Genomic DNA, 16256 nt, shown 5'->3' on the forward strand with positions numbered 1-16256 from the left:
TCTATCAACCCATGCATCTCTACAGGAAACTTTGCCCTCCAATTAATTTAACGTTCACACTGGGTAGGCTCTCAGAGATTTCCAGGGTTGATAGAGAATAGCTTTTCTTAAAAGTTTATGGGACTTCCCTGGAGGTCCAGTTGTTAAGACTGCGCTTCCACTGCAGGGAGTGCACGTTTGATCCCTGGTCAGGGAACTAAGATCCTGCATGCTGCGAGGCGGGGCCAAAAAAAAAGTTTACATCTGCAGGGCTCATTGGAGGAGGAGAGGAGGAAAATAGGAAGAGTCCCCATCCTCAGGAAGATTGAAGTCGAACTGGAAGCAACGGCTGTACCTCCTTACAAAGCTTTCTTGCTAAGGTAGGTCGGGGTCAACTGCAACTAGTGATACTCAACATGGGTCTCAATGAGGGTGAGGAATAGAGCTTTGGTCTGGTAGGTTTTAGAGGAATCGCTCAAAAGGAAGCAAAAACTCAGAATTGACTCCCTTGTACTATGCACATCTCTCACTGTAACCATCCTCTCCCTTCATTCCCTCTTTTTGCCCCATTTGGTAAATATATTTGCAGCTGTAGAGCTTCTTTGAAACTCCTAGAAGATCCACAAGTAGGTTGGTTGCTGTGTATTGCTCCTGACCCAAGAGCAGACAGCATGTCTACAAGAGTCAGTTTCACATCTCCCCCTGGGGAGTTAGTGACTGATGTGGAGGCAGGCCTTTAGGAAGTTTAGACTACTTTTCCAAACTGATCTGTTGCCGCCTCTCAAACACAAGAGTCAAGCAACCAGGCGGTTTTCAGAAGCTTGGGCCACTCCCCTACCTCTACCCTCAGTGGTCAAAAAGGAAAGTTTTTTGCCTTGCTGTTCATAGGGCAGGGGTTATGTGGTTATTTAAGGCTTAGTCCAATTCTGGGAAGTTCCCATAGATGTAAATCTGAGATCAGGTTAACGGGCTTTTTGAAAAAGAAGTGTTACCAATTCGAAGCAATGAGAGAAATGGAAATAGGTCTTGTTTCCCATTCTTTTGCCCGAATGAATGCTTGTTCTTTTCAGCTCATAGGAAGGTCCTGAGCCACGGAAGGTAAATAAGACCAGTCTTCTGTCCTACCCAAATTTCCCACTCAGCTTGGACGTACCTGTGGGTGGAAGTGTGAATTGTGCAGCTTCAAAGACAAACTGAGAAGACAGCTTCTGCTCTTTTGCAGCTAGTGAAGAAAGGTTTGAACTTTTTCTTCAAGTTGGATGCAGTGAGGAGTTACTTGGCATCATTGCTGCCACCACACCGACACTAATGATGCTGAGTTCAGGATCCAAAGAGGCCAGAAAGGTTAGCTTCCTGGGATAGGGTGTGCATCTACAGGGATTGCTTGCTGTAATGAGCAATAATCACTTCTTTCTGGGGCTGGAGGGTGTACAATTTCAGAGGACGGACAGAGCTGGGAAATGTGCCGTGGCAAAGGCAGGCTGGGTGTGGAAGTCCACTCCTGACGTTCATAGCCAAGGCAGAAGGCCTTAAAAAATCCACTCTTCCTTCCACACCCAGCCTTTGCCCTCTCCCCCTGCTTCCACTTCGGAAAGTCTGAAGCATGCTTGGAAAGCTGTTTTCTGCTTTCTTCTTTCTTCCTCCCCCTTTCTGAGCTCCCAGCTGCTCAACCTCTTGCGTAACTGTGAGAGAGCACTGAGTTTGTTGATGGGCTCCAGATGTGGAGCGGGGTGGGGATGGTAGGTCTGAAGTCCCCTGAGTGCTCTAAGTGTGGGAACATAGGGCCCCGACACAGCAGGAGCGAGGACACATTGCACAGAACCTTTATCATGGGGTCAGCTGACCGCTGGGCTGGGAGGACAGAGAGCAGTTGGGTGATGTTTCAACCCCCTGCCTCAGCATCAGCCGCCTCCGTGGCAGCCTTGATTATTCCCTGAAATTCCTCCTGACCAAGACGGTAAGGAAGAGCTGGAATTGTGAAACAGAGTTATGTGAAAAGTCTTTGCGGTACCCCAATCTGAGCCTCTTCCCTCAAACTCTGGGTCTTGGCACATAAGATACAACAAGTTTGGGGTTTGTTTCATTTTCTTTCTTTTCTTTTTTAAACAGAATAGCCTGAAAATTACTGTTGTGATCTGCCTCATAAAAAGGTGGTCAGAGTTAAAATACTTTTATGAGCCTCAAACAGTGTGAAGAAAGAAAGAATAAGAGGCTTCCACCCCCAACACCGCTCCTCCACCCCAGGCCAAATCCTGGGGCTTCCTGGTGCCCACAGCACATGCTGAAGCCTGATAGTTTGACCTCTATTAGCTAGAGCAGGTAGCTGCAGAGAGCGTCCCACCCCCTCCTGCTTCTAGTCCGGTCAGCTCCAGCCTCCAGACATGGGGGGTCCCCCTGCTAATGCTGGCCCTGTCAATGAGTGACCAAAGATTCCTGCAGTTCAACCTTCTGCTGTTCCTGGGTTAGGCAGGGAGGGTACATACTAAAGTCACTGAATCAGAGCAAGATTTGTCCATCCCAAAGAGGACAAATTATTTTCTGCTATCCTTCCCTCACTGGAATTTATGCCAGCCTTGGGGGATTTCTCCTTCCTCTCCTTCAGGGAGGAAGAGTCTCAGGGGTCCCTCCAGTGCTGGTTAAAGAGGTCCAGTCTAGCTGCGTTCAGCTCCCTAGGGCCTCCCCTGTCAGTCTCCTGGGGCGAGAGCTGGCTTTGCAAGGTAAGGATCCTCTGTCAGCTTGGATTTCGGGTGGCGAGAATGACTTTCAACCAGGCTCAGTTTCTAGGCTTCACCTTAGGTTTTCGGTGCCCCCCTCTTCTTCCTTATTAACCCCTCGCTCGCTCCTACAGAGACCCAGACTGCTGTAGGATGGTGTGCTCAACAGTAAACCTACAGCTTGTCTCCCGAGTGTAATCCTGCAGGTTGTGGTGAGGGTGGAGCTACACGGGGTAAGACGATAATTCCATTCAGCTTTCCTGTGCTTTACAGTTTGCATGGCACTTTACCATGCCTCCGTATACCTATCCTTAGAAAAACCTGTGACACCCTATATGCAGAGTTATCCACCCCATTTACAGGTCGTCATGGTGGAGGGGCTTGGAGTAGGATGAGGAGAAGGGGCAACAGAGAGTAGACCTGGATACCCTCAACAGATATTTGGAGGTGATGAGAATATGTTGCAGGGCTGCGACCATGAAGTTCATTGGGAGCTCATGGAGGATTCAGGCACCTAAAGTGAGAAAAAAAAAAAGGTGGGGGGGTTGTTTAGAGAAAAACTGTCAAAAACACCCTCTCAGAAGAGCCTTAAAGCCTAGGGGTGGAGGGTGGTCTAGGAGAGTCCGAAGGGGAGGGTGAGTGGGGATAGGGGTGTGTACGTGGTGGTGGTAGTGGAGAGCCCAGCTGCAGAGAGATGAACAAAGCGGGCGCTGTGCAGGCCGGGGGTGGGGGGGAGGTGCTGCTATGGGAAAGGGTGGGTGGGGGGATCTTGGGCTCCGGTCCCACAAGGGCGTCTCCTCCGGCTGGCCTGGCGGACGGGACGGGGGACGGGGGCGGGGACTAGCGGGGGGGTGGGGTAGGGAGGCGGGACCCGCTCGCTCTCCTCCTACTCAGCGGGCTCCCAGGGAAAAGCAAGAGTGTCCTTCTGAGCCTGGGGCCGCGGCGGCCGAGCCAGGCGAAGGAACCAGTGTCCCCCTTTCCCCCCGAGGTAAGAACGCTCTCCCCCACTACGCCTGCGGGTCCTGCTAGCTGCGCGGCTGGGACTGGATAAGAGGAAGTCCCAGGGACCTGGAGGGAGCCCTCAGATCAGCTCTGGGCTGGAAGAGCCCGGAAGAAACCGGTAGGGGAGGAGGGGGTCCACAGGTGAGTGCGTGGGGGCGCGAGAGGCTTTGTGCGGAGTGGGCTCCGCTGCTTTCCCGAGAGCTGCTTGCTCCTGCCCTCCCGAGCCGCCGCCCGCGCCGCCGCCAGAGGGGGCCCTTGCGCTCTCCCCCCGGGGGGAACGCGGATCCTTGTCCCAAGACCCTCCTTCAGGCACCCAGACATCTGGGCGACACTCGGGAGGTCTCGTCCGCCTGCTCCCCACACCTCCCCTCTCTCGCCGACAGAAGGACTGAGAGCCCTGCACCAGGACCGGAGGTGTCTCCCGGGGCATCTCAGCTCCAGTCCCGGGCCGGGCCGCCTTGGCGGACAGGAAAGGGCTGCGGAGTCCGGCTTGGAAGCAGTGGTGTCCGGGAGGGACTTTTGCGTGTGTTCAGGAGATGGGTGGCACATCTGAGGCTTCCCCGGCCCTCTCCAAGACCCCGCGTCTTTAGGGGTCTGGGAGGCCAGAGGGGGGAAGCTGGGGGCAGTGAGTCTCCGCTCTTGCCACGCCCGCACGGTCCATATTCGAATCCCTTGCGGAGTTCCCTGGTGCCGGGGCTGAGCCAGGTCCTCCGGGCTCCTCCGGGATACGGAAGCGCGGGCGCCCGGGGGCGGCGGGGGGCTGGGGCAGCTGGGTGGCCGAGGCGCCCGCGGACGCTTCCGCCGAGGCGGGCAAGAGGGGAGCCTGGGCCGGGAGACCGAGCGGTCCGACGGGGGACCCAGGGCGCCGGGGCGGGGCTGCATACTGGGCCCGTTAGCTCAGCCGTCCCGGAGTCTGACTCATCGAACCGGTCACACACAAAGCCAACCTCCCCACCACGTCAGGCATCCCACGCGCAGACACACTCGGCGCCCCACCCGGCGTCACCCACGCACCCTTCCCACCGCACACGCCACGCGGACAGCTGCGTCTCTCTCCGCCGTGACAAGTGTGGGACCCAGCGTACACCTAGGACTCCACACACACGCCAAGCACCCGCAGCCCTCCCAGGAAGCCCACATTCACACCTGCGGCCCCTAGCGCTCACGCCCTTCCCCGGGCCCACGCACCCCGACACACGCGGCCCCGCCGTTCACACACACCCATCACGCACTCAGTCCTCACACAGGCCGACTGTTACACACTCACCCCCCACACACACACACAAATGCTGCACACGCGGCCCCCCTCCCGCCGCCGCCCGCGGGGAGCCGGCGGTGTCTGGGGGCCGCCCCTTTCGCCCGCCGGGCAAACAAGCGGCCCCTTCTCCCCGCCCGGCCAAAGAAAGGCCGCTTGTCCAGCGTCAGCGGCGGGCGGGGCGGCCCGGCAGGCGGCCCAACACTGCGGCCTTGTCCCACCTGGCGGCCCTGGGGAGGGCGGCGAGGGGCAGCAGGGAGCCCTCCGTGCGGAAACCCAACTCAGTCCCCCGGCCTCCCCGGCCTCGGAGAGCCGCCCTTTTCCGGCACCCCACCTCCACCCCGCACACAAGTAAAATCACACCCCTGAACTACACTCTCGCCTTGTCCCGCCGCCTCCTCCAGCCCCGGCTGCCCGCCTACGGTCTCTCCCCACTCCTGGGTCCCCCGGCCTGCCCTCCGGCCCCCTCTTTTACTCCAGGGCCCCGCCTCCCACCACACCCCCGGTCTCCCCCTCCACGGCCCTGGGTACCTTCGACTGCTCCCCCGGTCCGTCACCCCCTTTCCTTGAGGACTTCTCTGTCCCCAGTCTCCCCCATCTCCTTCGTTCCCCAGTCCCTCTACCTTTCCGTCCCCGTCTCCCCCCACCTCTGCGTCCCCTGGACTCTATCCGGTTTCCCACCTCCTTCCCCTCCTCCCCATCCTCTGCCCTCAGTCTTCCCTCCCCAGCCCTCCTTTTCCCTCATCCCTCAGTCTCCCTCTTTATTTCCCTCCAAATCCCTTCGTCTTCCCACCCGCCCCGTCCCTCCGCAGACCCCTCGTTTTCCTTCTCCCGAAGTTCCCTTCGTCCCTGGCTTTCCCCCACGCCCTCCCCCGCCCTCGCCCGGCTCCGGCGCCCCGCCCGCTGGGCTCCCAGCCTCAGTTTCCTTCCCTTCCCGGCTCCTTCCTCCGCCGGCGGCCCTTCCTCGAGGGCGGATGTGCGCCGGACGGGCGAAGGCGGTGGCGGCGGGTCGAGAGGATCCCAGCTCTAACCCCGGAGGCCTCGGGCCACAGCCATGCGACGCCCAGGACGAGGCCTGGGCTGGCCGCCGGGGCCACAGGTGAGGCCGGAGCGGAAGCACCCGTGCGGGGGCTCCGCCGGGACCGCTTTCGCTCCGGGGCCAGCCTCGGACCTTTCTTCTGGTGCCTAATTTGGAGTCTGGACTTCCTCCAGTGCCTGTCGGTTCCAGACCTTTCCGGCCGCTCCCTGGGCCCCCACCGCCCTGGCTAAGGTGCCGAGACCCCCGAAGCGGTGACTCTGGGCGCCCCACGAGGCGCAGAGAGCTGGGGACCGGGTAGGGCTGCTGATCCCCCGTGGCCTGGATGCCCGGGCGTTCGCGCTGGGCCGAGAGGCCGGAGGGGCCGGAGCGGGGTCACCTGCCGGAGCTCCGGCGTCGCCCCACAAGGGGCCCTCCAGACACCCAGGCCTCTGCCACCCTGAGCCCGAGGAGGAGCTTGGGCATCTCTGCTCGCGGCGCAGGAGGGCTACTGAGAGCCGAGGCAGACCGCGGCGCTTCCCCCAGTCCCTCCTTCCCGAGAGCTGGACTCGCACCGCAGGGGCCTTTTTTTGGCAGCGGGCGGGGCGGGGTTTCCCAAAGCGGCCGCGGAGGCCGGGCTGGGCGAGCGGGGTGGGTAATTACAGCCCCCGGGTAGTGGGCAGCCCGGTGGGACGGGAGCAGGTCGGCCGGTGGGAGGCGCCCCGGAGCAGCCCGCTTGGCACTCCCTGCCGGGGGTGGGGTGGGAGGAGAAGGCGCCCCCGCCCCGACCCGTCCCCCACGCCCCCCACCCCGTGGCTGCTCTCCCGGCCGCTGCGCAGCCCCTGGGTCAGAGCGCCGCCCGCGTGCTGGGACGCGCCGGTCTGGTGTACCTTTCCACTTCACCTGGATTAGGTTTCGGAGCTGGGGCCACAGCCCCGCGCCTCCCAATCTCTACATCTTTTCTTATCTTCTCTGTCTCTCCCTACACCTCTCTCCTTATCTCTCCTTCTTCTTTCACCTCCTTATTCCCTTCTCTCCTCCCCTCCAATCACTCTTGTTCCCCATCAACCTCATTCCTTTACAATCTTTATCTGCACTTGAAATCCTTGGTGTAAATAAAAGAGCACACCCACTGCCACCTCACAGAGTGATAATGACAACTTGACAGATGAAGAAACTGAAGCCCAGATAGGTGAAGTGACTTGTTCGAGATCATGAAGCTCATACTGATAACTGGCATGTTTATAGTGCTTTGCACTTCACAGTGTCATTTCATATAATACCTGAATCTCCAGACAATCATCTTTAAAAAAAAAAAAACCTAATAGTTTTATTGAGGTATGATGTTCATACCATAAAATTCACTTAATTTCAATGTACATTCAGTGATTTTTAGTATATTTACAGATCTGTGCAACCGTCATCACAAGTAAGTTTTAGAACATTTCTATCACCCCCCTCAAATCTGCCCACTTATGGTCACTCCCTGTTTCACCCCTAGCCCCAGGCAAGTAGTGGGTGTTTTTTCTTTAAATCATTATTCCAGTTTTATAGAGAATGATCTGACACTCAGAGAAGTTAAGTAACTTGCCCAAGATCTCTCAGCTAATAAATAATAAAGTCAGGATTAAAATTTAGGCTCTAAAAAATAAAATAAAATAAAATAAAATTTAAAGCTCTTGTACCCCAGTCTAAAGCTCTTTCCACTAAGTGATGATGCCTTTCTTTCACCATTGTTTATCGTTTTGTTTTTCTTACTCCCTCTTTTATATAAACTCTCCATCCCCAACCCACTCTCTTGCCTCTCCTCCCTCAGAGAATGCTGAGGGATTTCCCTGAGTACAGCAGTCTCTGTCCCTGGAAATTCTTCCCCCTGGCCAGGTCTCCTGGGGAGGTGCCAGGCCACCTTGAGCTTTGGTGTAGGTTAATGGCCTTTGCCTTCCCTCTTCCCAGGCAGACTTGGGGCGGGCCCCAGGCCCTGTTCCAGCCTCTCTTCCGCCAGCTTGGGTGGAAATGGTGACGGAGACGATGCAGTCCAGGTCCGGAAGGGTGGAAGCTGGGAGGGTAAAATTAGTAACTACGGCTAAGGCCTTTGGGCCCCACTGCCAGGGTCAGACATTACTTGGAATGCTGGCTCCTCCCCCGACTTCTTCTCCAAGTCCCTTGGAAGATGGCTGGAAGAGAAAGTGGAGGGGCACCCTGCTTTCCTATGTCTCCCTCCCTACATTCAGTTACACTCTTTTCAGCTTCCCCAGAAACATTGTTCAGCAGCAGATGAACCTTAGCAAGTTGGCCAAGGATGGGCATGTAGGTACATATTAGTACACAAAGGTCCTTCCTCAGAGTTTGCAGGTACCAAAACCGTGAGCCAGGGAGAAAGGGTTGAGTGAGGAAGAGTTCAGGTTCTGGCTCTGGAATCTATCAGTATTTTACCTCTGGTTCTAAGGACCTCAGCTTCCTACAGCACCAAATCAGGTGAAGATCCCCAGAGTCCTATATTCCCAGTGCTAGTCACCATGGAGGGTTTCTATTTTTTTGCTGACTGTTTGGGGGTAAGATTGCTTTCTGGGGAAGAGAGGGTGCAGGAATTGAGACAAAGAGATGGCAGGAATAGTTGTTTTTCCCGTGTATCTCCTTTAAGAAAACATCCTTCTGAGACCCCTGGGAAAAGAGACAAAGGGAGAAGAAGGAGAGGGAAAGGCTGTGGGAGGGAGCTCCTGCTCAGCCCTGCCACCCACCTGGGGCCCCCTGTCTACCAGTGTCCCTGGAGGGGCTTCCTTGGACTTGCTTCTCCCGCTAAGGTAGATTTCCCCCACCCTGCTTACGGCTCCAGTTGTGTGAGGGTCCTCAGCTGTCAAGGCCTGAGCCCTGGGTGTCAGAGGCAAGAAAGTACAGCAGTACAGGTTGGGCCCTATAGGACTTTTTGGGCTTCCTGTGTGTGGCAAGGGCCAGGACCGGTGTGGTGTGGTATCCACGCCACAGCTGAAGATGTGGCATCGCCTTCCCCCAGGAAGCTCCTGAGCTGCCTCGACTTCTCCCTCAGCAGGAGCATGCTGGAAACCACGGTGACACGGGCCTGCGCCTTCCCTGAGAACCTTGCTACAGAGCCTACTCCTTGCCCTTTTCTACCCTGGCCTCCCCACCTCACCTGTTTTCTGCTGTGTCCGCAGGAGCTCTGGAGCCCCAGGACAATGGACACGATCAATAGGAACCAAGTGGGCCCTGGAAGCAAGACCCCAGCTATGGTGCAGGTGAGTGTGGTTGGGGGCGGGGCAAGCGGGCTGTTGGTGAGGATGAGCTGACTCCTCTACCTACCTGTGGTCCCAGCCCAAGGATGACAGTGGTACTACCTCTGCTCTTCCCCAGGTCCCAAGCCTATTAACAGCTAAGTCTTTAGCTGAATTAGGTTAATTGGTTCACCCAGAAAATACCCTTTGAAAGTCAGGAAGTGTTTTACAGATTGACCCTGAGCTGTATCTCTCTCCTCGATCCAGGCCCTGCCCTCTCTTGTAATTTAGTTTAACAGGGGCAAACAATGGCCAAGTGGATTGCCACGGACAGGTCTACAGGGACAAGTCTTGATCGGTCCCCTCTACCAGTACCCCCTCCTCTTACCAAGCACTTCCCCACTCCCCTTTCTCCTGTTTCTGTCCTAACAGACAAAAGGGCAGTTAAACCAAGACTTGAGATAAATCCAGTGGGACGAGTTAGTGGCCTAGATTCAGATCTAATTACAATTTAGTGGAATACTGCTCTGTGCAAGATTTTGCACTACACCCTCAGAGCCCTTTGGAGAGCGCAGGTGCTGGAGAGAGTGCTGGTGTGAGGACGGGGACTAGGGTGGTAAGGTGCCGGCCAGGAGTCTCAGGATGCTCCTCCCCCACCTCCACTACCTGCAGAAAGGACCCTTGGACCTGATCGAAACAGGCAAAGGGCTGAAAGTGCAAACGGACAAACCCCATCTGGTGAGCCTGGGCAGTGGGCGGCTCAGCACGGCCATCACTCTTCTGCCGCTGGAGGAAGGTGAGTCTGGGGGGCATCTGACCTGCCACCCCTCCATCCCCGTAGACATTCCTGCCCTGGGATCCTGGCATGTGCTGGGGCCCTCTTGATACCTGCTGGCAGTGTTCACCTCCCCCAGATGGGAGGCTGTGCCACCTACCCCACCAGTTTGCTTCCCTTGTCTCTGCCTGCCCAGACTAATCTGGCTCCGTGACTGGGATTAAAGGTCAGCTTAGAAATCAGGAGGAGGGCACTGAAACAGGAGAGCACATGGCCCTTGGCAACCGCTGTGGCCAAGAAGAAAGGGGGCCCCCTCCAGGGCAGTGCCTGACATGGGAGAAGGTGCTGGTGGAGATGGAGAGATGGCAGTGGGGGCAGACCTCCTAGTTAGGCCCTGGCACAGCCCCTTCCACCTTGCGGCTTCTGCCCTTCCTCTCTGCTCTCGAGGTTGCACTTGTTGCCTGGGTGATACTACATTCCCCACATTCTCCAAATACCGGTCCCAGGGGCTCTGCCAGGGGGAGGGGCTGTGTCTGCGGAAGCCCGGGGAGAGTTGAACTGAAGAGAGGGGAGTGAGGGAGGGCAAGGGTTGCAGGTGGCAGAAGGGAGGGAGAGAAGAAGGACGCTGAGAGAGTTTGAGGAAAAGATGGGGGAGAATGGGGAAGGAGAAAAAGGTCTTAGGGAGGGAGGACTGGGTGGACAAAGGGAAGGTCTGCAGAAAAGTCCCCCTTCCCTACTCTATCTGTGGATCCACTGTGCCCTTCGGGCCTTCATCTCTGGGTCTGAGAAGAGCTTCTACCCCTTACTGTCTCGACCAGGCTCAGGGGTCCCAAAGATGTGGCCCGTGATTCTCCCTGGAGTAGGAGGTGGCAGTAGATTTCCAGTGTGGCCCTCCTTGCCCCTCTCTGCCAGCTCAGCCTGGACTACCCCTCTGACTCAGTTTGCCTCCTGTCTTCAGGGAGGACAGTGATTGGCTCTGCAGCCAGGGACATCTCACTGCAGGGTCCAGGCCTGGCTCCAGAGCACTGCTACATCGAGAACCTGCGGGGCACCCTCACCCTCTACCCCTGCGGCAATGCCTGCACTATTGATGGGCTCCTGGTCCGGCAGCCCACCCGACTCACTCAGGGTAAGTTCTGACAGCCCGGAACCTAGGGAGCTGTTTAAAAGCTTGTGCATGACAGGTGCAGGGGAAGCCTGCTGTGTTGGTTGCCATGGTAACCGCCTGAGTGGCCAAGTTGGGGGTGGGGTGCTCAGGTGCATCTGGATCGGGTGCATTTCGAAACCCCTCCAGCATCCAGACTTGTCTTCAACCTGCTTTTCTCTGGTCACCCCCACCCTGCCACCATGGGGAGAGAAGAGGGCCAGCTTCCTGCTCTCAGAGGGCATGGGGAGTGGTGCAGTGGTCACTCGTGGTCGTTAGGGGAGAGCAGTTGGAGCAGCAGCGAGGGGAAAGTGGCACATGGCTCCATGGTGCCAGGAGGGAGTTGTTCTGAAAGGCTGTTGAGGCTGGGGAGCTGCTGAGGACAATGGCGATGGGACAAGGGCAAAATCTGATGGCAGAATCTGAGGACACGCTCACTCCTGTTAAAACACTGTTGACAGTAGCTTTTGGGTCATGAATATGGTTACCACCCTGTTTCCCAAAGCAACAGGCCATTCTGTTGTGTAAGGGAGCTCTAAAAACTGGGCCTCCGGTTACTATGGTGACCAGGCAGGTAAGGGGTTGGCCAGGTAGCACTCTGATAAACCAGGTGTGTTTGCCCTGGACATCAATGTATAGAGTGAAGCACCGTATTAGGGGGATGACAAAAGTGGATTTGGGTGGGGGGTAGAGGATGGAGCTTTGGACTAAGCCTGGCTCTAAGTAGGAGGACCCGTGTCCTGGCAGTGTTTTCTTGGGACTCTTACCTCCTACTGCCTGGAAGCTCCTTTGTAGTGGAAATCCCACCCACTCCACTGTTTCCCTCTCTCCTTCTCTTCACACCTCTTGGGGTCTCTCCCTTCAGGGCTGACCCAGGAGACCCAACCTTCCTGCCTTTGGGAGTGTCAGGGGGACAACTGACTCCAGGGAGACAGGTCTGCCAGGAGCAGCAGCAGACAGGCCCTCATCTCCTCCAGGGCTTCTCTGACTCCAGATAGAGGAGGAACCCCCATAAATTGAGGCTTTGGCTGTGATGCCATCTGGCTCCTGACCGTACTCTTCCATCTCAAAGAGAGCATCTTCCCCAAGATTTGGGTACGTGGAAGTGAGATAGTAGAACAGCAAGGAGAGGCAGAGGCAGAGTTCAAAGAAGGCTGGAGAAAGAGCCCAGCCCCAAATCCCTCACGTTCATGAGCAAGAATTTTCTTCCCCTGTGCGTTGTGAGCAGGGTGGAGGAACCGATGCTCTGTAGGCCTCTCTTGCCTGGTCTTCCCAGGGCAGCATTTAGCTCCCTGAGAAGAGGGAGGGCCTGGGCCAAGATGGAATTCTTAGGCATTTCCTGTGGCCCAAGTGACCCCCAACTCTTGCCCAGGCAAAAGCCCACCCTGCCAACTATGTACCCTCCCACTCTCTCCTGACCCTAAACCCCCTTCCCTTTCGCTCCCTTCCACCCCCATAGCTGCCTTGTCTAGGCTCGCCTGTCTCAGAAGCTTGGCAGCCTGGGGAGGGGTAGGCAGAGGCACAAAGGAACGGGTGTTCTTCTCCCCAGCACTACCCCTCCCCTGGGCTCCAGGAGCTGAGGGTTTCCTTGTCTCATCTCTGGAGCAAGGCACCAAGCCCAGCCCTGCCTGGCCCCACTCCGGACATTCTTGGGAGCGCGTTTCCCTGGAAACTGGGTGGCTCGGGGGTGCATGTGCTATCTCTATGTGTCTGTGTAACTGGAGTGTGTTTATGTATCTCCGGATGTGTTTGTGCCTCTGGGCTTGTGTATCTTTGTGTTTGTGTCTTTCCTTGTGTTTATGGATCAGAGTGTTCAAGTTGGGGGCAGGGGTGAACTCAGGGCTGATGGTAACGAAGTCCGTGTGTGCGCCTGTGAGGATATGAGAACTCACTGGCCACGTGCCTATCTGTGGGCGTATATGCAAGAGGATCATTTTCCCTGTCTTGTTTCCCCGATCCAGCCTTGTAGGGGGGACCCCCCTCTTTGAAAAACAGAGGGCTACCCTAGAAATAACAAGGAGCCCTCTCTGGCTGGGCCGGGCTTTGGATGCATCATTCTGGGCACTGGGCCCAGCCATAGGCAATTGGAGAGGCACACGTCATCACGAGCAGGGTGGCAGTGACAGGCTCTTCCAGCAGGAATATGCCTGGCCAGGGGGTGGGGGGAAGCAGGCAGAAAACAGATGCCAACCTTTAGCTAGAGCTATGGACATGGGGGCCAGGAAGATCCTGCTTTCAGTCCTATCCCCGGGTATCCCGGGACATCCCACGCTGCCCTCTCTCTACAGAACAAGAGGTGGAGCTAGGAAGAGGACCAAGGAAATGAGGAGGAATATCATATCTGGGTCTAGGCTGTCCCGCCCCGAGACCACATCGCCAGACCACATGAAAGATCTGGGAGGGGACCAAGTAGGGAAGGGCCCGGAAAGCCATGAAGCTCAGGGACCAGGCTGTCTAGACAGAAGGTCCTCATCCTCTCCCAGCATTCACTGCCAGCCCTTCGTTGGAGTCTCCTTCACTCCCCAGGCGCCTCCTTGGTGGGCAGGGGCTTCTCTGAGGGCCAGCAGGGAGGCTCCCTGGAATGTGGCTGGCGAGCCAGGATTCCTGAGTTATCCAGCTGCCTCCCTCTGGGATCCAGGACACTGAGCCTCTTCCTCTTCCACACAGCTGTCAGTTATTCCTTCTGTAAAATGGGAGTGACGCCTCCAACTGTCCTCTGTTATAAGACTGATAAAGATCTTGACTAATAAAGCTCAAAGGAAGGAGAGAAAAAGCAAATGCTCCTAGCTCCCCACTTCTTTGTGTCTGCCTCCTGCCCCATTTCTCCCTGGCAGTATCCTCTGTGTCCGTCTGGGTCTGTCCAGCTGGCCGTCACAGTTTCCAGACTGATGAATCACATTTCCTGAGGAGATTTTTTTTTTTTAAACCCTCCCCCTATTTTGCATTTGACCCTATATGGTTTTCCTTTTTCCTTCAGAAGGGGAGTAAGCTGTATGTGAGTATATGAGTGCGCGGGGGCGTGCGCGCGTGCGTGCTTGCGTGCGTGCGTGCGTGTGTGTGTGTGTGTGTGTGTGTGTGTGTGTGTGTGTGTGTGTGTAGTATGGCTGGGTGGGTAGGAGTTCAGTGAGGGTGGAAAAATTGTTTGACTGTTCCTCTAAGGAGGCTGACTTTTGACTTCAGAGTCTCTCTGGGGACTGAGTGAAAGGTTATCTGTGCCTGAGTGAGGGTATAACCAAGAGAGGGGCTGGTGCCTGAGGGGTGGTGTGTTTGAGAATAAATGTGTGTTTAACTGGGGTGTCTGTGTGATTTAGAGTATGCACGGCCGAGTGGTGTCTGTGTGACTGAGCAGGTGTTGGTGTGTACCTGGGAGAAAGTGTGTGGGGCTACGTGAGCACTGAGCATACAGAAGACGTCTGAGAGAACACAGTGTGTCCCTTAAGGTTCTGGTGTCCAGAGGCCAGTCCCTGGAATGAGAGGAACTTTCTGGGACCCAGGCTGGGTGGTAGGTACTTGGCTGGCCCAGAACCTCAGCCTGGTCCTGGGGGCTCCAGAGGCGGCTGGCACTGTTTGCAGATGGGAAGGGTACCTCCCTGGGGTGAAAGAGCTCTTTACGGGGCTAGCACGACCGGTGGTTGTGGTTGGAAGGAGGTGGGTTGGCTTCTGGAGCCCCAGGGAAGTGGGCTGGCTTGGAAGAGGCAGGGCCTTGGTCCAGTGTGGGTCATGGGGCGAGGTGAACTGCTGGGAGGGTGGGGGTAAGGGGGGCAAAGGAGGAGGTGTTTAGGGTGGAGACAGGGGCCGGGCTCAGTGCTGCGCACACTGCACACAGCACTGCCTTGGCCTGCACTTGTCAGGGTGGCAGACTGAGGGCCAGAGCTGGACCCAGTGACTTAGCTGGATTCCCAGGAGTTTCACTCTTCTCTCTAATATATGGAGCCATGGACTGTCAGAGCTTAACCTCTGCTGTCATCAAGCCAGCCTCCTCACTCTGTTGATAAGGAACCCGAGGCCAGAGGGTGTGACTGGCCCAAAGTGACCAGCCAGGGGCTGGGCCGGCCCCCTCCTAGGCCTCTGGTGGCTTCTGGCCACAGAGGGGTCTCAGTGAGACCCCAGTTCCCCTTACTTCTGCCTCCTGGCTCTTCACCCTCTGGCCTTTGTATCTACCTCTCACCTGTCCTTCTCTCTGTCATCTCCCTGGAACCTTTCCTCCTTGCCCCACTTCTACTCCTGACCCGGGCTCAGGACTTCTGAGCTGGCTCCCTCCCCGCATCTCCCCCGCCCCGCCCCGCCCCGCCCCGCCCTCTCCATCCCGCTCCCCTCTCCTCTCCTCTCCTCTCCTCTCCTCTCCTCCATCACTTCCTCTTCCCCTCCTCCTCTCCTTTGTCCCTCCCTCCCGGGCTCCCTTCCCCCGCCGCCAGTGGCCGGCCCGCCCCTCCCCGGGCATTGGTGGCTGCTCGCTGCCTCGCCGCTCGCTGCTCCGAGCCCGGAGCCGGCGGCGCGGGAGGTCGGCCCGCCTCTCCAAAGGCCCGGGGCGGGCCGGGGACCTGGAAGGCTCGAGCTAGCAGGGGCGAGCGGTCCGGAGGTCCGGATTCGGTGGTGAGTCCTCAGCCCCCGGCGGCCGCAGCCCCGGCAGCAGGGCGCGGAGCAGCTCGGGCTGGGAGGGGCGTGGAGGGGGTGGGGAAGCATGCGAGGAGGGGGATCGGGTCCCTGGCCCCGCTTGGGAGCTTGAGGCCGTGAGGCTCGATCGTGTGTGTGAGCCCTGAACATATCTAAGTGGGGCGCCTGGGCTGGGGCCACTCCTCAGCTGGGCAGACTTCATTTTCCCCAGCACTAGGCGGTCCCCTTCGTGGGACCTGCCTCTCTACGGGGTTGAGGGGTCCTGGTTAGGATGAGCGGAGCCTGTGTTACGGCTCAGAGGGGTCTCGGATGGAAGGAGCCAAGGCCCCTCCTCCCATCTTCCCTTCGCCCCAGCCTCCTTTTGGCCAGTTCATTCTATTTGTGTGGCCAGCAGGGCAGTGACTGTCGCTCTGAGTGTGAGGCTGTCTGCCTATATCTGTGTGTCTGTGTGTTTCTGAGTGTGTATGTGTGTGAGCCGGGATGAGAGTGTGTTTGTGTGTAGTGTTTCCCCCCTGCATCTCTCAGAGATAG

General features: G+C 57.3%; 1 protein-coding gene across 9 annotated transcripts in view; it reads left to right on the forward strand.

The window, feature by feature from the left end:
* The first annotated feature begins 3601 nt into the window (after window positions 1-3601).
* Window positions 3602-16256, forward strand: part of PHLDB1 (pleckstrin homology like domain family B member 1) — a 45443-nt gene continuing 32788 nt past the window's right edge. For 5 of the 9 annotated variants that reach the window (XM_079929470.1, XM_079929478.1, XM_079929476.1 and 2 more), the window contains exons 1-4: window positions 5885-6049; window positions 9136-9216; window positions 9865-9988; window positions 10926-11096. In XM_079929470.1, the coding sequence (XP_079785596.1) occupies window positions 6005-6049; window positions 9136-9216; window positions 9865-9988; window positions 10926-11096 (421 nt within the window). In that variant the 5' untranslated portion in view covers window positions 5885-6004. Of the gene's footprint in view, window positions 3837-5884; window positions 6050-9135; window positions 9217-9864; window positions 9989-10925; window positions 11097-16256 lie in introns of those variants that run through there. The other 4 variants (XM_079929474.1, XM_079929473.1, XM_079929472.1 and 1 more) reach the window with 4 other exon arrangements.

Source organism: Stenella coeruleoalba (genome assembly GCF_951394435.1).
Source record: "Stenella coeruleoalba genome assembly, chromosome: 8".
Lineage (NCBI taxonomy): Eukaryota > Metazoa > Chordata > Mammalia > Artiodactyla > Delphinidae > Stenella > Stenella coeruleoalba.